The sequence below is a fragment of the Pterocles gutturalis genome, unplaced genomic scaffold, assembly GCF_000699245.1.
Source record: "Pterocles gutturalis isolate BGI_N339 unplaced genomic scaffold, ASM69924v1 scaffold18726, whole genome shotgun sequence".
In the NCBI taxonomy this organism is placed as follows: Eukaryota; Metazoa; Chordata; class Aves; order Pterocliformes; family Pteroclidae; genus Pterocles; species Pterocles gutturalis.
Window position 1 is genome coordinate 1 of NW_010105892.1, and position 22300 is coordinate 22300.

Here is a 22300-nt window from a genome sequence, read left to right on the forward strand (position 1 = left end):
TACTCGTCAATTTAAAAAAAAAAAAGTTTGGGGGAAAAATGCAGAAAAAATGTGGGAAAGGACTTTTTTTTGGTTTCTCCTTCACAGGGCTATTTTAGCTTTCTTCAATGAACAAAAAGGAAAAATCCTCTTAACATCCACCCCACCACTCCCTTCTCGAAAGGTTAGGAAGTAGTAGGGAGCTTAGCAAAGGGATACAACAGAGAGAGACAAACAGTTCCCAGGATATTTGCATTCCTAAGGCAAACGGGGCTCATTTGATTTCTCCACCTGCCCATTCTCTTCCTGCTCCTTTTCTGAAAACCCGTGGCTGAGGCAGAAATCCAAAATAGTGAGTGAGCAGGGGGATAAAGCTGGGAAAACTCAACCATTGTATGCTGCGCTTGGCAGCAGGCGGCTGGTCAATCAGCGTGTGAGCCAATTAACATGGGCGCGGCTCCAAATCAATCAGAGCATGACCCGCATCTTGCCCCATGATGACACGATGGGGAAATGGGAGGAGAGGGACACTGAGACTCATGAAGTCATGGAGGAAAATGATGTTAGATGGGAAAGGATGCACATTGTTTAGGAAACAGAAATTCCGTCGTTTCATTCCTTATGAAGCAATGTAATGAAATATTCTCTATTTATGGTTAGAAATACTGGCACAGACACCTCTCTATAGATTGTTAATGTTAGCATAACACTGGATGATGTAAATAATGAGTTAAAATTACATCTGAATTGGGATTAATGGTCTGTAAGCATTAAATCATAGCTCTGTGGGCATGAGCACCTTCCAGCGAAGCCTGAATCGGTAGCTTTGAGCCTCACAATGATGTAGCACAGCATCATCAAGCCTAGGCTCAAATCTGTGCTGCCACATCAAGGCTACACCCACTCAATCTCCCTTGAGCATCTCTATGTTGTCCGGCAGTCTACAGTCCTGACAGCTCAAGTCCTCCTGTTCTCCACTCTGTTGTCCTGCCCTGTTTCTATTTCTTCCAGCCCACAAGGGAAAACAGCTTTCCAGGTGTGTTGACCCCTCTCAGAGAGTGGCTGACCAAATCCTTCTGAAATAAAACTGGGGAGAAGCTGCACCTTCTGGAACTAAACACTAAGAGGAAAATTGCAACGATGCCTAAGAGCGGCTTTCTCAAATTGAGCGACATCGTTGGCTTTTTCATGGAGACTCATAGAATCACAGAATCCCAGGATGGTTTGGGCTGGAAGGGACCTCAAAGCCCACCCAGTGCCACCCCCTGCCATGGGCAGGGACACCTCCCACTAGCCCAGGTTGCCCAAAGCCTCATCCAGCCTGGCCTTGAACCCCTCCAGGGATGGGGCATCCACAGCTTCTCTGGGCACCCTGGGCCACTGCCTCACCACCCACACAGTCAAGAATTTCTTCCTAATATCTCATCTCAGTCTCCCCTCTTTCAGCTTAAAACCACTAGTGTCACCTTTGCAGGTCCAGTGACTCCTTTTTATCTTTGTGTCTCTCCCACAGATGGCTTTTGTCTCCCCGAGTGGGATGGTATTGTCTGCTGGCCTGAAGGCGTGCCAGGCAAAGTGGTGGCCATGCCGTGTCCCGAGTACATCTACGACTTCAATCACAAAGGTAAGCGTTGCTCCCGGTGTCAGCAGAGCCTGGTAAGCTGCAGCAAAGGGAGACCCAGGAGTCACAAAATCAGAAATCCTCTTTAGCATCCTTGTTTATGCTGAAAGAAAATAAAAGCTTTGTTCTAACCTAAACAAAGACCAATTTCCCACCTGCCCCATGCAGACTGCAATGGGGCGTTATAAGCGCCAATTACACGCTTACAACTGGGTAGTCTCGCAGGATTACAAGCCTGTATTTTTTTTAATGCCACAAGCTTTGGGTAGCAACAGAAACCCACAGGATGTTCTTCCAATTTATATTCTTCACTTGATCGGTTTGTTCCTTCTAACCCCTGATCTCTGCCCAGACCCCTACGGTGGGTATCTGAGAACAGCGCCGGTATCCAGAACATGTGAATTCCTCCCTATCTCACTTTTCCCCCAGGCAGCGCATTTCTTGGCTTGCTTCTGGTGCCGCAAAGTCTGTGCATGTTTTTAGAAGCGATTGAAGTACATTCGCTCATCGGTGTATTTTCAAAGCTGAAGCATTCTCTTCTCTCCAGCAAAGCTCTGCACCCAAAAACTGGAAAAAGAAAAAATAATAGAGAATTAAGATTAGATGTTCCCAGCAGAGCACTGATGCTGTTCTCAGAAAACAAGTAATGATATTCCAGTGCACCCTGTTTGCACATACTCCATCCTGCCTTTTCTGTAAGGGACTGTGAGCTGAGCTGGCTTAACCCCCAGCTGATGACCTCTCATAGAGACCCCTGCACGTGGTCTATACATTAGAGGCCACAAGGAACAGGCAATCCCTTTTTTCTCCATAACCCAACATGGCATGGATTCCCCACCTCACTGATGTCCACTGGTCAAGTCAGGTAGGGTGAGGGTCATGTTAAGACCCTGAGATGCAGAGGTGTCTATAACCCTCACCCTGTAGACACAGGGCAGGTAGACCTGTCAGCCGGTTTCATCCTTGTTAACTGTAACAGGACTTTTTACACACAACTCATGCAATGATATCCCCACACAGACATCTGAACATGGATGTTTTCATTTGCTATCTGAATCCAGAGAGGAAACATTCCTTCTCTCCTTTCTCCATCATCATGAGGAGGAAAATAGAAAAATCTACCTTGAGATACTCTGAAAGAGCAGCATAATGTAGATTTTATTTTCATCATGAGAGCTGCAACTCTGAGGATGATTCTGTACTTTGGGAGTTTTCAGAGCTTCTCTCTTTGGTTCGTAGACCCAATATCTTAACCTAAACTAGGTGCAATTTGTTATTAGCTCCCTGGTGTTTCTCAGTTAGAAAACTGATAAAGTTCCTAAGGAGATGGAAATTGTGTTCTTGCAGCTGAGCTTCAAAGCAGACAGGAGGCAAAAGGGTTGATGGGATCCACCCTTGGAAGAAGATTCTCCTGTTCCACCAGGTCTAGACCCATTTACTCTGTCTCTTGTTTCTCTCCCACAGGCCATGCTTACCGTCGGTGTGACCTGAACGGGAGCTGGGAGCTGGTCCCAGGCAACAACCGCACCTGGGCGAACTATAGTGAATGTGCCAAGTTCCTCACCAACGAGACGAGGGAAAGGGTAGGCAATTGCGTTTGTGCGTGGAGGGTGAAATGTTGGCCTCATCCAGGGCTAACCTGAGGAGCATCGTCTCACTTAAACCCTTGATGAGCTATAGTTTGCTGCCTCTTTATGTCCAAGCTTGCCAAAGCCACATCTTTGTTTTGATGGAGAATTATTTGAATTCAAAATTGTCCTCAAAGCCAGAAAGGGTTACTCCAGCTGCCATGATCCCATTCATAAAGAGGTCTTGGGGAAACTTCAAGCAGGCTCAGGGACACGAAGAAGTGGTTGGAGGTTGTTCCATGCCATTGAGACTCCCTCTTCCCCACCAGGCACTAATTTTTCTAACAGCTTGTTACCAATAATTCCAATGCTTATTGGAACTACAAACAAAAATTCCAGTTTGCTTATTGGAATACAAACACAGAGCTAAAAGATGTGTCAGTGAAACCGGTTGCAATCCTGCTTCTGTAGGTGATTAACAGAGAACCTCTTGGTTGTGTGTATATATATATATGTATATATAATTTATACCTCTCTGAGGTATAAAGTTCAGAGGTTTTATGTGGTCTGTTCATTGTAGGTGGGTGGGGACAGAGTCCTTTGCTAAAGCAAATTAACATGTAAAAACAGGTCTTGAACTAATTCTGGTGTAGTCACAATTTTTGAAACAGGGACAGCAGTCCAAAGTTAGAAAAGGGATTCATAGCACATGGAAAGGGTTTGGTATGCTCCTAGGGAAAGGGAAAAAAAAAAAAAAAAAAAAAAAAAAAAAAAAGAGAGAGAGAGAAAAAAACAAAGTCTATGGAAGCACATGGGTTAGTGGGCTGGGTGGTATTGGGTTGACGGTTGGACTTGATGATTCCTGAGGTCTTTTCCAACCTTAATGATTCTATGATTCTATACATGAGATCTATGGGCCTTATTTTTATTTAAATTCAGGGGACTGGCAAAATAGGAGTCAACATACAGTGAAGCAGTGAAGCAGAAATTTCTTACGTCTCCGGGTGTGAGCCCACCTGGGTCTCTGTAGTGCTTCTGAATGTCTCCCAGGCTGAGCGCATCACAGAATCAATTCTGGGCAAATGTGACAGTAAAGCTGTCAATGGAGTCACCTGAAAGGATGTGACCTTGTTTTGCAGAGAAACATCTCCACCTACACGCGGTTGCTGCTCTATTTCTGCGATTTGCAAAGAATTTAGCAGAAACCTCTGGTTTCTCAGTGGTATTTGGAAGATGTCCTCCTTGGGGATGGGCTATGGCATTGGGGATTGATCATTTGCAGCAAGGGTTATATTCAGATAATTGGAGATAAAGGTCTAACCACAAGTTTCACAGTGGGGAGGAGGCTTGAAGACGATACACAGTCCTTTTGGGAGAGTGTTCTTAATATTAAATCCAACCGCAGCATAGGGTTTTTGGGGGGTTTTTTGGGTTTTTTTTCCCCAATGGTGGAGCAACATATGAATGAAGTTGTTTAGTGAGGAAAGAGGTTATTTGAGCATCTACATGCATTATATGATGATACATCAGGTACCACTCCAGGTACCACTCCAGATGCTTAATAGCAAAGCACATTGTCTCAGTGCTGGAAGGTGTTCACTTTTAGAACAGGTTTGATGGAACTCAACTTTTCCCAGTCCATGCAGTGGAAAGAACTATTACAGCCCTAGAGGTTTGTGGAGCAGGTGTTGGAGTCATGGAGCATCTTGCGCACACTGAGAGCTTTACTAAGCTGCACAGCTTCTTGACCTCTCTGAAGTCATTTCCCACCTCTCTCAGCCATGTCCTGCGGTGGGAGTCATCTGCTGCAGACCTCTCCATCTGAACAAGTCTGCTAGACTTCCCCTAGAGAAAGGAGCTCCTTTCTTTTGAACCTCCCGTGCTGACAGCTAGGACTTGGTCAAGGTAAATCAGTAAAGGAAGGGTACAAAGAAGAAGAGAGTTTTTCCATTTGTTACAAGAAAAAAAAAGAGGCTGAAAGCAAAGCCTGTTATCCTGGGTTCCGTGTCTTTGGCTGTGTCCCCTGAGCATGGAGGTGGTCACTGCACAGAGAGGGGACTCAGACCCTGCTTCCTAAGGGAGAGACATTATATCAGGTGTCACTATGCAGAAGACTTCATTTTTTATTCTCAACCTCTGCTCTTAGTTGGAAAATTACTGCTCCTCTTTATGAGCTGTTTTAATAAGGTGTCTCAAGATTACCATCCTCATTGTTCCGTACACAAGGCTCAGCCATCTTTTGCCCTGAGTTTTCTGTTCCAGCTACGCAGCGGTGAATTTAATGATATTCAATGGTAAGACAAATTAGCCCATCATCATTGTTCAGATTAAAAGGACAACATGGTACTCCCTAAGTGATGCCTGCCCAGTGCAAAGAACATTAGAAAAAATGAAAATTTCCCCCAGCTTTGGAATTGTATCTTGATTAACAAATGTTTTTCAACAGCTTCTATTACTCATTATTATTATTATTATTAACCTTGTGTTTGCAAGAGGTTGCTTTCTTCTGCCCAGCCCTGTCTCACCTCATAGCGACGCTACATGTTGTCGTGTAGTTTCTTTATTCTACCGTAGGGATGGCTGCCTTTTAGTGACAAGTGAAGTGATGCATATACATCTACTGCAGGTCTCTTGGGTCTTCTGGTATGAAAAGCACAGTGGAAATAAAAGAGAAAAGGAATGACCTTTTTTTTCTCAGTTGGGTGATGACTTTCAGAGAGTCTTGTCTTTCACACCCAAGAGTGGCTCTGAAACACTGGTATTAATAAACCTTCCTTTGATTTATTTTTTTTTTCTTGAAGTAAATATGTCAAGAGATGTCAGAATCGGGGAATTTGGCAAGATAGACTAGTTGTCTTTAGAGAGAGATTGTTTCCTATTATTATTTCCCCCCGTGGAGAACAGCATCTTTGCGTCACCAGCAACAGCTGCATTTAACCAACATTTCGAAAGGAGATCGTGGGCTGACGCCGAGTGGGACAGCATCCGAGCAGATGTAACCGGAGGAACTTTTAAGAAACCATGCATTAGAAAGCATTAGGAAAAAAAAATCTGTCTGTGACTGTCTCTCTATATATATCCACATTGCTACCTCTAGGAATAGTTCTCTGTCTATAGATAGCTGTATATACAGATGTACACACCTAAATAAACACCCACGTCCATGCACACAAACATGCATATATATATATATATATGTCCATGTATGTTTGTTTGGGTGTGTACTTTTCTCATTTTAGCCGCTGTGGGATAATTATAAGATTGACCAAAGCAGCAAACAGAGGGCCCCAGAGAAAGTTGGTGTCTTTCGCTCCCTTTTCCTGAACAGTATAAATAGGATTATTTCACACAGAGCAGCACGGAAACCGCTTTCTGAAATTAGCAAAGTGAGCTAAAGCCATCAGAGCCAGGAGAATTAGCAGCTCGTAACTGCCCAGCGAGCAATTGCTCTTGGGCTGTTTTCTAAGGGAAAATTAGCGCTGCTGAAGGACGCTGGACTGACAGCCCTGATTGATGTCCTCTCTTTAGCCAGGAGAGCAGGTAGGCTGCAGTTAGCTGTCAAAGTGTGTTTCCCCAAATAACTTGCAGATAGATTGAGATGAGCTATTAGGAAGGAAATCTGGACTGTGCGGGGGGTGAGGCAGTGGCCCAGGGTGCCCAGAGAAGCTGTGGATGCCCCATCCCTGGAGGGGTTCAAGGCCAGGCTGGATGAGGCTTTGGGCAACCTGGGCTAGTGGGAGGTGTCCCTGCCCATGGCAGGGGGTGGGACTTGATGATCTTTAAGGTCCCTTCCATCCCAAAACATTATCTCATTCTACAATTCCCACCCCAGTACCCTGACCAGGCAGCTTTGCTGTGTTTATTTTCCATCCGATATTTAAAGAGAGGCAGTAGGACAAGGGAAGGAAGGGGAATGGCTTGGCCGGTGTTCACTCTTTGAGGAAGGCGGTGTGGTTAAACACCAGCTGTTTGTCTGTTTGCTGTGTGTTTTGTGTCACTGAACCACAAGCCGATGAACGTTGGGAGAGGGTAGACAGCACTGCTACTTAACCACTAGATGACAGACACATAGGTACATCTATAGATATGCATATATTTATTTATTCTGTTTCTGTTCCATTCCTAAACTCTTCCCTAAGCATCTATTCCTGGGCATGTAGGAGACAGGGAGAAGGGCTAAAAAACCCTCTTGTCTGGTCCAGATTGGCCATTCTTCTTGGAGCTTTCTTAAGGTTCTCTTAAAATTAGGAGTCAGTGCGACCTGTCTTCTTGGAGCTCCTCAATCGTTGAATAAAATGTGGCACACATGGGAAGTCCTGATGTGCCCCTGGCATAGCAGGCAGCTTTGTGGTCCATTTCTCTCCAAAAACCATAGCAGCCTTTTGACCATAGACCCCTTCCCTTTCACACAGCCAGCAAATAGCAGCACCTTCAGCATGGTCATTTTTCTGGTCACCTTTTCAGACACTGGCATGACTAATGACATATTTTGCTCAATAAGTAGAAATTTCCTTCATTCCCATCTCCCCGAAAAAACAACACCAACACCAAACACATCTTTTTTTACAGCAGGTCAAACCCATCCTGTTTTCAAGGATGACCTTAAGGGTAAATGTGACCTACAACTACTGAAATCATGGGGAAGGGGAATATGAGCCAGCAACTTGGGAGGTTAGCTCAGCTTGGAAACCACCAGCGTAGCGAGATGGACCGTCCTAAGATCTAACCTCAGCCCACCAATCCTGTCTTCATCTGCTACTGCTTGTTTATATCGTGGTGGTTTTACTGCTTAGAGAGAAATCAGAGGGACCTCGAGAATCAATCACATGCCAAACACAATGGGAAAGGCACAGCATGTTGCAGGGCTGCTTTATCTAAACTCCATTGTTCAAGTCAAAAATCTTCTGTGCCTGGCCTTTGTACTTGGAGCTCTCTGGGGTCCTTTTAAAAACCAACAACTTTGTGTCGCCCCAAACCGATGGCATAAGACATGTTTACACAGTGTGGAGGAGTTGTACAGATGAAATGCCATCAAAGTGTCATACATTCACATAATGAAAGACAGGCAGATGTTTTAAAATATGCGTAGGAATAAAGAAAATGCATCATGGAGATGCGTTCTTCATTCTTGCAAGAAACCCTTTCATGCAGCCTTCATTTCATGCCTATAGGTTGGGTCTGGTGGGTTCCTGTAGATGCTGTCACACCTTTTAGTGTGATAATAGTTTATGACTAGAGTCTGCTGGGAAAGTCTGGTGGTTTATGACAGCATCATAATAATCCTTCACCCGAAAACCCAAGGGTTGGCACAACGCAATGCACACGGTCAGATGCAGTCCCTTTGCACCCCATGTTTAACCATTTTTGGCCCACAGGAGATGTTTAAAGTCAGTTTATGAAAGCTGGCAAGCAGAGTGTTCTTGTCCCCACTTCCAGCCCTCCATGAGCCTGCAGCAGTGGGGCATTCTCAGCACGTGGCTGTAGCGTAGGATTTGGAGAAGTTTTTTTCATTGAGGTGAACAGCACATTTGGGTCACATCTTGTCTGTGGCCTCCTGGATGTCCTGTGGCTATATTGTAGATTAACTGGGCATGACATGAAGAAGCGGTGTCTTTCGTGAGTTCATCTATGGGGCACCAAAGAGCTCAGCTGGCTTCTGAGATGTGGGTCTACCCCAACTCAGGTATAGGCAACTGAGTCTGAAGATCTCTCCATGTTGGCTGTCATGCAAACATAGACACTCAACACACATGGAGACACACTCTCATGTCTTAGTCTGAAAGCTGAACCCAGTTGCTCTCCAGATGGTGGGATCTGGTGCCTGTCACCTCTATGGATGAGGGGAACAGAATTCTGTAGCAAAAAGTCACGTTCAACACTCAATGGTTTCCCTTGGGCTTTGGAATTCAGTGACTGGTTTGTGCCTTTTGCAAATATCCCTTCACCCTGCCATTAAGCTTTTTTTAGTCACTTCTTTTATTTAAAAAAAAAAAAAAAAAAGACAAGAAAAGCAGGGAGTAGAGCTAGTGACAGAGGCTTTCTGGCACTGCTTATCATTCAGAGCAGTAAAATGCTTCCCCTGCTAATTTCAAACTTGTCATTAGCAACATCTGAATCAGCAGCTTGGAGAAACTTTGTAGTTACTTGATCTGGAAAGCCCTTACACACGCTTCCATCCTCATGTACTGCTAATCCCACCCTTCGACATAGCCTGCCAACCCCTCCAAAGACCACTGGATCCGTTTCAGCTTCACAACCTACATGTTGCAGAGTCTTACCACTGTCTCACAAAAGGGGAAAGAAAAAGGATGAAAGTTGGATACAAAGCACAGTGGAACAATGCTCAGAACGGGGTTTGCCACCAGTCACCTAGAAAATATAACTCAGTCACCCACGTCCCTTCCTGTGATGTTGGAAGGAAGCAGGACACACGGACACCAAAGCCCTGAAGGTTTCATCTGGAGGATGACACACAGGTTATGTTTATGCCCTGAGTTAAATAAGATGTGGTTCTACATTTTTACTATGAGGGTGGTGAGGCAGTGGCCCAGGGTGCCCAGAGCAGCTGTGGATGCCCCATCCCTGGAGGGGTTCAAGGCCAGGCTGGATGAGGCTTTGGGCAACCTGGGCTGGTGGGAGGTGTCCCTGCCCATGGCAGGGGGTGGCACTGGGTGGGCTTTCAGATCCCTTCCAACCCAAACCGTTCTGTGATTCCATGGTTCTATGAAATTAGAGGACCACATCCACCACGACAAACTCCATGGACCCATAATAGAGTTTGAGGGAGCAGAGATGTCCTTCATGCAGACTGTCCTATGTAGGAGTGATAGGACAGCCATGGTTTTGCAATGGATGGGGCTTCCAAAACCCCACGGATGGTGCTGATGCAGCTCTGAGCTGTTCTGCAGAAGAAAGCAGTTTTCCTCTGGCTTCAGATCAATGCAAACTATCTCCCCACTGGTGGATGTGGACAAATTAGGAGTTGGGTTAAGCCCTGAGCACAGTATGAAGGTGTAACAGCCAGCTGCTCTGAGGGTCACACATCTGAAGACGGCAAACCACAGGGAGTGGGCAATGCGGGGACCCTTGTGGGAGGGGGGGTACATCCAGCCCATGGATGCCCATGGTGGCTAGTTTTTGGTTATTTTGGGTTTTTTCCATGCACTCTTGGAGTTCATGGAGAAGCCATCTCCAGCTCTGTTTTGGTTTCCTGCTCTCCCAAAGCCACCAGGTTGCTGTGAAGCTTCTACCCCGAGGTCATGCTGGTGGAAAGCTGAGCTGCAAAGGGGAGCAGAGAGGAAGTCTCCCACCAAACCAAGAGGGAGGGGGAAAGGGAGATCTGGTTACGCACTCAGCATGCAGTACATCTGAAATAATACTTATGTTTTTCGTGGTTCAGCCTATTGTCAGTCTCTTGAGTTATGGCTGGAGTGAGGTGGGGAAGGTAGGATCAGGTGGGCTAGCTCACTGCAGATGGATCATTTCACTTGGATGGCTGTGGTTTGGTGGAGCTTTGCAATGTCTGGCCAGGGAGGATGGGGAAAAGGATGCACCCTGAGGCTATGCATCAACTGAGACCACCACAGAGCATGACCTAGAGAGGATGCACGGTGTGTCACTCAATGGCAAGTCATCTCACCAACCCCAAAAACAACTCAACCACATTGGGGGACCTCATACTGCTCAGGACCCTCCAGGAGCACCGTGAGTGGTCGAGAAACCTGGTGTTCCCTGATCTTGGTACTGTATCATGAGTTTTACAATATTTTGCTGATAATCCCAGCCCCTGCAATCACAGATATTGAAGTTTGTCCTTCTGGTTCTCCATTAGCTTTTTTTCAGCTGAAAAAAAAAAAAAAAAAAAAAAAGCATGCACAGTGTCAACAGTTGAAATAGTGAAGGATTACTTGCAGGAGTCCAATTAAATTACACTGGTTAAAGCATTGCACCTTTAAAACCAAGGTCTCATGGTGTGGCAATGCCAGATTTTTGAAGGGTGGGTTGCCTCTTCCAACAGGTCAGTGGATGACCAGTGGTGGTCAGTCTGTCTTCAGGGTGGATTTATAAGAGACATCAAGTAGAGCTCCTGCTGTCGCAGGATGGTCTAGTGGGTAGCTGTCATGGGAGTGCACTGTCTTGAGGATGCGGAGGTCCAGGTTGTGTCCATGGCTTGGCCGTGCATGACCTTTGTGTTCTTCTGTGAATTATTTACGCTCCCATCCATCTCAGCTCCAGAGAGACGGTTCTCAGACCATGGAGGTGATTGTTTCAGCTGGCAGAGGACTCAATATTTTGTTACCTGGAGGACCTTTCCTGATCCAACATTGTGGTTTCCACCGATCTGGGACGTCCCTTGTACTGGGAGATGTGCGAGACCTGGAACTGCCTTTAGAGTTTTTTTTTTTCTTCTTCTTTTTTCCCTCCTGGGTAAATCCAGGACTCACCGTTCCTGAGGACAAACACCCCTGGGATCTCACAAGCATCGGGTGCTCTCCCAAGGGCTGCCTTGTGCAACCTTCTGGAGAACCTCAACCTTTTGCTCCTGAAGCTTTCCCCCAAGGACTTAAGCACCCCATCCAAAAAATCACCTTCCCTGAAGGCTCCCCATCACGACACCAAGTAGGATTTGCGGCACCTACGTCTGCAGGCAGGCACACCGGCGTGCATGCACGCATGCATGCATGTGTATGTCTTGGCAGTTCTGACTCAACAGCCTTTGAAAAAGAGGCCCTGTGGTTAATCGGAGGAATTAACCACAGCCTCCGAAAACCTCCTGACAGCCAGTCAGCCAGCCCTTCCCAAGGCCATCGCTGCTACAACGGCGGCGTTGTCCGATAGGAACGTGGATCTTTCCGGTTAAATTTCTGAATGGGGCTCAGGGAGGCTTTTGTTCAGCTGGGCATAGTGACGCCTCCCAACTGCCAAATTGCCGACAATCCTAAACTCGGAGTAGGTATTTTATTTTTTAATTTTTTTTTAACTTTCACCATAGAGGGAAATGTTGTCCAGTTCAAAGAGGATTCCAGCTTGGCAGTGGGAAAAGTGCACCAGGCTTTGAAGGGAAGGAGCTTTTTATTTTTTCTTTTTATTATTTTGAATCTACTCACATTGGATTTTTTAGTGCTTGCTTCCTCCACAGATATATATATATATGTATGTATAAAAATACGCACATACACACATACTAGATTAATATTGGCAAGCGCACCACTCTACCAATGGAAACCGCAAAGAAACATTCGCATATCTGGGGATTCTGATGTAATAGGGCTGAGGTTTCGCATTCCAGGACAGAATTTCTAGCCTCAAATCAAAATCAGAGCTGTCATTCAGAGCCTGGCGTTACTAATGTTATTGCAACCCAGCGGGTGGGGTGAGGGAAAGGCGGGAGGCAGGGGAGGAGGGAGCGAGGAGAAAGATGCTGAATTGGTTGGTTTCTTCGGGGTTTATTTCTAATTTCAGATGAGGAAAGGTGGTACAAGCTAGGATGGTAGCAGGCTTTTTAACCCTTTTCAGGCAGATATTCTGTGATTCCTGGGTTAAGCTGTTTCCCCAGCACAGGATGAAGAAAAGCATTTTATTATTTAATGGAAAGCTGAAGGTTTCTAAGCCCAACTGTAAAATATAGAGGGCCAAGAGAACTAAAACCTGTTACAGGATTAATTACGATGAGGTCTCCTGTGTCGGAGACTTTTCCCATGGGACTTTGGCAAGCTAAAGTTGTGTCTGGATTGAATAACCACAGTTATAGGCAGCTTTTGATTTTAAAAAAAGAAAAATAAATGCAGGTGATTTCATCTTTGGATTTGGCTGAGAGTTTGTAAAGCGCTTTGGGTTCCTTTGGGATGAAAATGCTGCAAAACCTCTCAGGCATGGGATTAACCCAACCCCATCACTAGTCCCTTGCAAAAATCCCACCTTCCCCCAGTCATTAGGAAAGATGAACACCGCTTTCCGACCTGTCCTTATGTCAAAAAAAAAAAGACATCAAGTGTGATTACCAAAGGTTTCCCAGACCCAGAGCTGTTCCCCCGCCCCAGCAGGTACGATAGCCTGAATCTCTGTGCTGCTACCACGGTTGTGTTACAACGCAGTAGGACGCGTTCTAATGTGACGCTATTTTTTCCATCATTTCTACTGCAGGAGGTCTTTGATCGCCTCTATTTGATTTATACTGTTGGATACTCCATCTCTCTGGGATCCCTCACAGTTGCTGTCCTTATCCTGGGATACTTCAGGTAGGCGGCTCTGTTTCTACCTAAGCGAGTTGTCGCTAGATTGGAAGAGCCTCGGGCTTTCCGAAAGGATAAAACTTGGGGTGGCATTGTGCTTCTTCAGCAAGCCACGGAGAGGTTGCATCTGTGCTTTGGGCTGTGTTAGTGTCACTTAGGTCAAATTTCTTGGGGGATGGTGGGTGGGATGTCTGAACTTCTTCCCCTTGCCTGCAATGGAGTTTTCTAGACCCTCTTTTTAGCAAATGGGAAGAGGGGCATCTCCAGGAAGAGGGTTTTCTCCTTTGGAAGACTATCTAGCATTTTCTGTTCCTATTACCCCTGAGGTTTAGATGGCTAATTTTTAGATAGCTAATATTTCAGATGGGAAATTCCACTCTAAACCCGAATATTCATGAAGGACAGACCAGTGGAAGGGGACCCCAGCCGCGTAAAGTTGCCGGACCCACTCCTCCAACCTCCCCATTCTGCTGCTGTACATAGGGATCCAAAAATGACCCCTCACCCTCCTGACTCTGATTGTCTGCCCTCCGTTTTCACCACCCCTGCCAAGGGATGTAGGTCCCTGAATAGCATTTTGAACCCACATCATCCAACCCTCAGACTCAGGCTGTTGCGCCTCCATGATGGCATCGAAACCAGGGGAGGGGAGGGATGAAAGGTCTCGCTCACAGCTAGAAGTTTGTCCTTTGGGAAACCTGGCAAGCTACAGATAGAGCAGGGTGCTGAGTCCTGATCCCCTGAGCCCCAGATCTGCTTCCCTTCGGTGGCTGGCAGTATCTTGTCCTAGCAGAAAGCAGGACCCAGACAACAGCTCTGGAGGGAAATTCTGCAGATGGGCTCAGCCGGTCCCATCGTGCTCGAGCTAAGCCCCAGCAGGGCATCCCAGCACCTGAATCCGTGACATGCACAATCCAAGGGGGAGTGCAGACCTCTCCTGGAGGCACTTGGCATGATGTAGTCCCAGAACCCACCCCTGCCACCACCCCCCTGTCCTCTCAAACCTTACCCTCCTGTTTCATTTCCCACTGGAAAGGTTGTTAAAATATCTAATGTCCATGTGTGCAAGCGTACTCCTAGTTTCAGGAGTCGCTTTCTCTTCCATCACATAGTTGGAAACCTCATTTACAGCCCAGACAACATGGATATCTTTGTCCCAAGGATCAAAGCAGCAACAGGGACCAAGCCAGATTGTATTCCAGATAACTCAGAATCCAGAGATTCACTGACTACATTTCACATGCAGGAAACAAAACCCATCTCCATTTATACCTCAGCAGTTCCACTTGGTGTAATTTGTATCATAATAGCACAGGAAAATGTTATTACTGTGACAATCTCCTCCAAGGGAGAAAAACGCCCAATTTTTATTTTTTATTTGCATTATTGGATCTGGGGATTTAAGACGATACAAATCCACTCATAAATTCATGCATGGCTAGCCAGGCAACACAACCATAGAGGACAGATGGGATCCCAGCAGGTCAGTTAGTTCCTTCTTCTCCCCAAAAGCAGGATCACTGTTTCTAAAACACAAATCACAGATGTGAGTCTAACCCATTCGCTTCTTACCATCCAGCTTTTCCGCCAAAAGGATCTTAAAGCGCTTTACAATCAGCATTTGTGGGGTCATTGCTGCCATTGCTGGGGTGGAGCCCAGAAAGTGCTCAACATGACCAGCCAAGGGTAGTGCCTCGAATGGCAAAGAGAGAAAAGAGCCCAGCACACCCTAGTTACTACTACAGTTACTACGAAATTTGGAGCGGGCACAAAAATTAGAAGTTTACAAGAACCTCTGCAAGGTTTTTAGTGGCCACAAGTGCTGTAGCCTTTGTAGTCCATTTCCTCTGCACAAAGCGCAGATAAATGACTTGAAATGCAGGGTTTGACTCTAAGAGGAGCAGATTTCACAGTGAAAGTGACACTGGGACATTTCCCAGCAATGTCCTAATGCAAAGTCGGCAGAAGTCTGCTGCAACCAAACCCCTGGAGCAGGGGGATGAGAGGAGCTGAGTCTTCAGAAGCAGAGGTGACCCTGAGTCCGTCCAACAGCTGGGCTAAACTCCAATCCTTCTCTATCTCCTCCTCCAGGCGTTTGCACTGCACTAGAAACTACATCCACATGCACCTGTTTGTCTCCTTCATGCTGAGAGCCGTGAGCATCTTCGTGAAGGACGCGGTCTTGTACTCCGGGTCGGCTTTGGAGGAGATGGAACGGATCTCAGAGGAAGACTTGAAATCCATCACTGAAGCACCTCCGGCGGATAAATCACAGTTTGTGAGTATCACCAGAGCACCAGCCCCTCCGGCCTTCATGTCTCTGTCCTCTCCGTTCAACACCTTTCTTTCAGGTGGATTTTCCACTCTGCTGAGGGACAGCAGCTCCTTCCCTTTCCTCACCTTCCACATCTTCTCCTCATCCCTTCCCACTCCCTCTCCATCCACTGGCCCAGAGGCACTGCCCAGTCCCAGAGCCAAGGAAGAGCTCTTCCTTGTGGGGTTCAAAGGCAAAGCCAGGGTTGGGGTTTTGGTTCCCCCCTACCACTACTGTTTTAAACAGCTCCTCTGATGCCTCCTAGAGTGTACGGCTCTGGAAACTCCCCTGGATATCTCAGCACAACTCATCTGTGCTTCCGTTTCACAGTGTGCATCCCTCCCACCACAGTGTGCCACTGGCTGATTTTCCACTTGGGGCTCCTCTCTGTATGATCCATGCCCCATCCCTGGAGGGGTTCAAGGCCAGGCTGGATGAGGCTTTGGGCAACCTGGGCTAGTGGGAGGTGTCCCTGCCCATGGCAGGGGGGGGCACTGAAGGGTCCCTTCCAACCCAAACCATTCTAGGATTCTGTGTTTCCATGATCCCTGTGCTGTAACATCTGTGCCATCAGACTGACAGCCCAGATGTAGCAAAGCCATGGTTCAACGTGTCTTGGAAGGCTCTCAGCCCTGGCTCCAGAGCCAGAGCAGAGGTATTTTGTGAGGAAGAAGGTCAGCAGTAGACACCTCACCTCACTGTAATCCTGCAGCAAACCATAGCAAGTTGCTCCTGTTGTGATTTGTCACTCCCATCTCTGAAAAAAGACATTTTAGAAGGGACAGTGGAGGGATTATGTGCTGTCAAAAGAAAGGGCAGGGTTCATCTGCAAAAAGCAGATGTCTGCAAGGGAGACACCTTCATTCAATCTAGTCATCTCAGGTGCCACCCATGGTCAACTGAGTCAGTATGGTCAACGCAGTCAGTTGAGTCAAGGGTATGATGTACCACAGCCTAAAATAAAAATTAAAGTGAGGTCAGGTGAACTGACTCCAGAAGTACTTGTGTCTTTTCACTGCATAGAAAGCTCAGATGGAGATATCTGCATTGTCCACGTGCTTGAGAGGGGATGAAGCCCACCCTCAGGTTTCAAAGTTGTCCCCGCTCGCTGAAGCTGTCTGCTCTCCTTTTCGTTGGTCTCATCACAGATTTCCTATGGTGGATCCTAGGTATGATAGCTCGTCATCCACAAATTGTTGGATGTTGCAGAGACAGACAAGGCAGACTTTAGTATCTAAGATCCAGGGTTACCTTCAATACACACAAAAAAAATCGGATCCAGCTCCATTGTCCTGGTGGCGTGGGTCTTGCAACATGGCAGCAAACTTTCTGCCTGTGCCACCAACACCCCTGCATAAAATCAGCATATATGAAGTGTCCCACTGTGATCCAAGTCCCCCCAAATGGAAATTTGTTTCCTTCCCATTTCAGAGATGCATTTTGCTAATTTGGTGAGTCTCTGGCTGGAGCACTTGGCACACTTCAAAACGCTCCCTTTTTGGAAAGAACACAAGATGTTTTTCTGCATTGTTTTCTATTTCTCCTTGGACTGGACTCATTATAAGGACTAATTGAGATAATAGATTGTATTCTTTGACTATTAGCAATTTAATGGCATTTCCCGTTCTGCCGAATTGAAAGGCAAACAAATGATGAAGGCAACAATTAATGTATTTATTTTTTTTTCCAAGTGAAATGGAAGCTTTGCAATTATTGCCTGATGATTCCCTGTGTGGGGTAGATGGATATTTTTTGTGAGTATAGGGGTTATCATTAAACATGGATGGGGATTTTTTAATTCATCTTCCTTCTATTTTGACTCACTTTTTAAAAGGAAATGGAGGTATATATGTCCATTTTTTATATATATGCACATATATGTATGGAATATGTGCATATTCATTTTGATTGGCGAAGGATTAGCGTAAGACCTGGACCAGAATAAAAAAAAATTCTTTTTATTTGCAAGGTACATATTATTAACATTTTCTGCAAGTCACTTTAATGACCACAATGTTAACTTTGTATTCCCCTCAAAGGAAGGGGCGGCATGGAGGTGTGCTGTGGCTGTGGAATATGTTTGGTAGTCATCGGTTTCCCTGAGTCCTACCATTTCCACGTTGACAAGATATGGCTTTATTATGTCTCTTTGTACCAGTTAACCCCGTGGCATCATTACTTTGCATCCTTTCTCTACTAAGGCTGAGAAATGTTGGAAGAGGGAGAGCTTTGCCCCACTCTGCCAGAAGGCAAGTGGAACGTTGAGTTGCAGTCAAGGTTTTCCTCTCAAGAAAGCAAAGGCTTGCAGGTCAGCATAGAGTGAGAGGTCAGCTAATGTGCCCATTTAAGGTCAGCATGTCCTGGAAGTCTCTACCAAGTGTCCCACCTTGCATCTCAGGTCTGTTCAGAAAATGACTTGACATTGTGGGTGAAATCCTCTGGCTTCAGTTTGCTCTTGGAGGACCAGTCGCCAGAGCCTACAGCAGCCATCTAGGGTGTCTTTAGGGTGAGGAAAGATAGACAGACCTGGAGGACTCTGTCTTGGACGTGGTGATGGTGACTCACCCTCAGCGTGGTGCCCATATCTCTCCTTGAGCTGGGCAGGGAGTTGTTCTTCCAAGTGATGGCAGGTCCAGGTGACGTGACTTGCACCAGGTCATCCAGGACAAGGTGACTTGGCCACAGCCCTTTGTCCTCTAACCTGGACAAGAATCACAGGGAGAAGACAAAACGCAGCTGTCCTAGAAAGCGTGTGAGCTGTCATGACGAGGGTTGGGGAGAGTAGGATCAGGTCAGTGTGTCCCCATGTGCCCTGTCCTCCAACACCTCCCAGTTCACCCGCTGTTGGAGACACGATGTCAGGTTGAGGGGAAGCTTTCTTCTCAATTGTCCATCTCTTCTCTTCTGGCACTGATTTTCCCCTTGTAAAAGCCCTGGAATGGAATTTTCTGATTTTTTTTTTTTTCCTTTCTCCATCTTGTTTCCCAGTCCATCGTGGCAAATCACGACTTTATTTATGCAGAACAAGAATTTCACACCGTGTTCCTCACACAACCCCGTCTTTCTGTGGTCGTTGCAGGTGGGCTGTAAAGTAGCGGTTACCTTCTTCCTCTACTTCCTGGCAACCAATTACTACTGGATTCTGGTGGAAGGGCTCTATCTCCACAGCCTCATCTTCATGGCATTTTTCTCAGAGAAGAAGTATCTTTGGGGATTCACGTTATTTGGCTGGGGTAAGTTATGCCTGTTCCTTATGGTTGGCCATTAAGAAGCCTCTTGGAGGTAGACTTTGAAGCAGGTAATGCCTAGACATATATATAGGAGAGGGGACAGAGGGAGGGTGAGCATCAGCAACACAATGACTCTTGCAAGGACAGGTCAGCTCTCCTGTGAAACTTTTATCATTCCCGAATTTTGGTACTCACACCCTGGCACTTCCAGGATCTCTGGAAGGATCAGCTCAGGCTTGGAGAGGCACCACATCTTGCCGTCCTTCCAGGGCAGCAGATGTGCATATGTGACATCTGATTTCAGTGCACCCTCTGCGTGATCCCCATCTCTGCCAAGTGCCTCCTGCTGAGAAACCAGCGCTGGGCTGGAGGGGGTGGAAAGTTGCATCAGGCCGTGAGCATCTGCTCCCAACGGCAGACCTAAGCTCTGATTTCCTACCATGGCTTCAAAAAGCTCCTGAGGTTTCATGAGTGTTGAAGCACCAGTAGAAACCAGCAATTTGTGGGGAACCCTTTTTTTTTCTTCTTCTTTTAACATGGGCATCTTTTCCTGGAGTGAGGAGAAAGGGGTGGGATGTGGGTGCAGGGAGGGTGCTCGTTAGTGGAAGGCGCTGTGGGCACACAGATTGCAGACGAGAATGGGCGTTCTGTTCGCTTCTGGCATGAGCTTTGGCTTGCAAGGAGTTATGAGGTGCTGGTAGACTGAGGACAATAAAACAGTTGCCCACAGTTGTCTGCAGCGTGTGGACTGTAAGGCAGAACAGGAAATGTTATTAGCTGGTCCTCGAGGACATAAGTAAGAATAATGGGGTGTAGGTCTACCAAGGAGCTTACAGCAGGAAAAACCTGTTTGGAGGTGTCTATGGTTACCTCTAAACCATATGGCCCAGGACCACTTTCCATTTCCAAGTCCAAAATGCACCTGGCCACATCCTGACTGCATTTTAAGACCAGATTAATGTGCACACCCCATTCCAGCACGTGATTTCTTGTAGAAGAAAACCAATGTGTCTAACAGCAGAGCTCTGAGCAAGCCAAACAGTGCAGATCCAAGTTTATGGAGTATTGCAGGGTTGGTTTGCTTTCTGAGAGCAAGCAAGAGATTTGCTAGTCAAGGACAATCCAGCCCACAGGACTCTTTCCAACCTTCCTCCTTTCCACAGTGATTATGGGGAGGTGTCTACAAGCTACTGGGCACCCTCGTGTTCAGCTGGTGCGTAGGTCAGAAACTGCTGGTGCTGCTGGATGATAAAGATGGGAGGTGTACGTATGAGTCCCAAAGTGGACATCCATCTCTCAGGCAGAGTCTAGTCCCATCCAGGTGGTAGGTTTGGGGGAAAATAAATAAAGAGAGATACTTACGGGACGATGCATTCTGCTGTGAGACAGAAGGGGCTTTAGATATGATTCTATGATTCTATGATTCTATGATTCTATGATTAGATGTCACCTCTTTTTTAACACAAATGAACATAACAAACCCAAAACAAAACCAAAAAAAAAAAAAAAAAGCCAAACCCACCCTCTTCTAAACCTTCAAGCTACGTAAAATTTGCTTCTCAGAAAATGGCTTTAAACTGTACAGAGCAAACTTAAAGAAGTAATTCCCCAGAGCAAATGCTGGAAGAGAAGGGGGGAAAAAAAAGAAGTTGAAAAATAATGCCATATGTTTAACAAGAAAAACCAACTTGATGCTGCTTGTAATGCAGCCAAAGGAAAACAGTCTAACAGGCATGGGTTCCTCTCGTTAATTCTTCCAACCGCTGCCAGAGTATAATCATTTTATCAGAGCAACCACAAAGCCGGAGTCACACCTGTCACAACACCCATCGTCCGTGTGCTTCCAAAAGTTTTGAGGCTGCTCCATTTAAATTCCCCTGGAATGAGAACATAGGATCCCTCTGGTTGCATTTGTTTTTGCTTTGTTTTGATTAGCATGATAATGTACACACACACCCCTGCACAGACGTAGTGCTTGGATAGCTTTTGGGCACTGGAAAGGGCAAGCCAATCCAAGACCCACTGGAGTCAGTGGAAAAACTCCGGTTCCCTGCAGTGGGCACTGGATCCTGCCCATACCACAGCAAGGAATGACAGGGAGTCGGCGATAAATAATTAGGACATTCCACATAGGTGCAGAAAAGACAAGTTTGCCCCAAAAGTTGGGATTTCTTTTTTTTTCTTGCTTGTGTAACAATAAACAGCAGTGGGTTTATCCTGCCTGGAAATTTCCAAGGTGAGGGTAAGGAGCAAAAATCACCCTGCAACCTCTTATTTCCAGAATACTGAGGAAACCAGAACATATGTCAGACCCCAAGATTTCTGTCGAGTCTTTGCAGTCCACATCCTCACTGGCAGCAGGGAGCACAGCTCCATGAATGTCCCCAGTGCCCTTCGTGCAAGGGAGACACCGATGACAGAAAGGAGCTCGGTCCTTGCCAGCACCCAGCAAAAATAAATTAATAATGATATTATGGGCAACAATAAATTCCCCAGCAGACTTCAAGTTCCCTGCAGCTGTTTTATGAAGGAAGTCTAAGAAGCATGACCAATAGCTAGAAAACCCAAGCTGATTCCGTTGGCATTTTTCCTTCACACCATATTAATTGCCCACCTCCCCAGCTGGACTGCACTGGCTTTCAGCTACGGTGCAAACGAGGATTACAGGGAGACTTGGAAAAGACAAATAGATCTAAGTGTTACTGTTAGAGGTCCTCTGGTCCCAAAAATCATGTTGGTGAGCACCACATGTTTATCGAAGTAGAAATCATCCTTGCCTGCAAGTATTCAGACAAGAGGCATAAGAGGATGTTATTAACTGAAAAAAACACACTCATTGTTCCTCAGAGAGGTTTTCAAATAGCAGGGAGATCAGACCAGATTTCTCCAGACCTACATAAGGTCTTTATTCATCAGCTTTCATCTCCCAGCAATGGCTTTGCAACCACCTCTCTTACTCAGAGCTTTGACACATGCACAAAAGCCATTTTTCCCACTGCTGGGAGACACGTACACAAGAAAAGTGACAGAGGAGAGCAAGGGGGTTGGGTTGTCCACCAGACTTTCCCCAGCTTGAGGTTTGCCCTTTTTCCAGCTGATGGGGAGATACCTGACTTTATAGCACCTGCATTGTACACACTGTGTGTATGGACTGGAAATGCACAGCGCATACAATGTGGATTCTGTAGAAGTCACTCACAGCATCGCTGCCCGGTGGGGGTTCATCCTGTGTCACACGGGTCGTGCACGTGGGGTACGTACGTGCGGGGGGGGGGGGGACATGCATGCATCCATCCACGCCAGAAGGACATGGACCTGCTTGAGAGAGGCCAGAGGAGCCATGGAGATGGTCCGAG

The 22300-nt window shown here is 46.4% G+C and overlaps 1 protein-coding gene across 1 annotated transcript; it reads left to right on the forward strand.

Annotated features, from left to right (window-relative positions):
- Positions 1-1492: 1492 nt before the first annotated feature.
- On the forward strand, positions 1493-18970 carry LOC104472038 (parathyroid hormone/parathyroid hormone-related peptide receptor-like; the record flags this gene model as incomplete). Its single annotated transcript, XM_010087573.1, has 5 exons — positions 1493-1603; positions 3065-3183; positions 13312-13406; positions 15492-15678; positions 18794-18970. Coding segments are annotated over 5 exons (689 nt in total), but the record flags the coding sequence as incomplete, so codon positions are not given.
- Positions 18971-22300: the final 3330 nt, after the last annotated feature.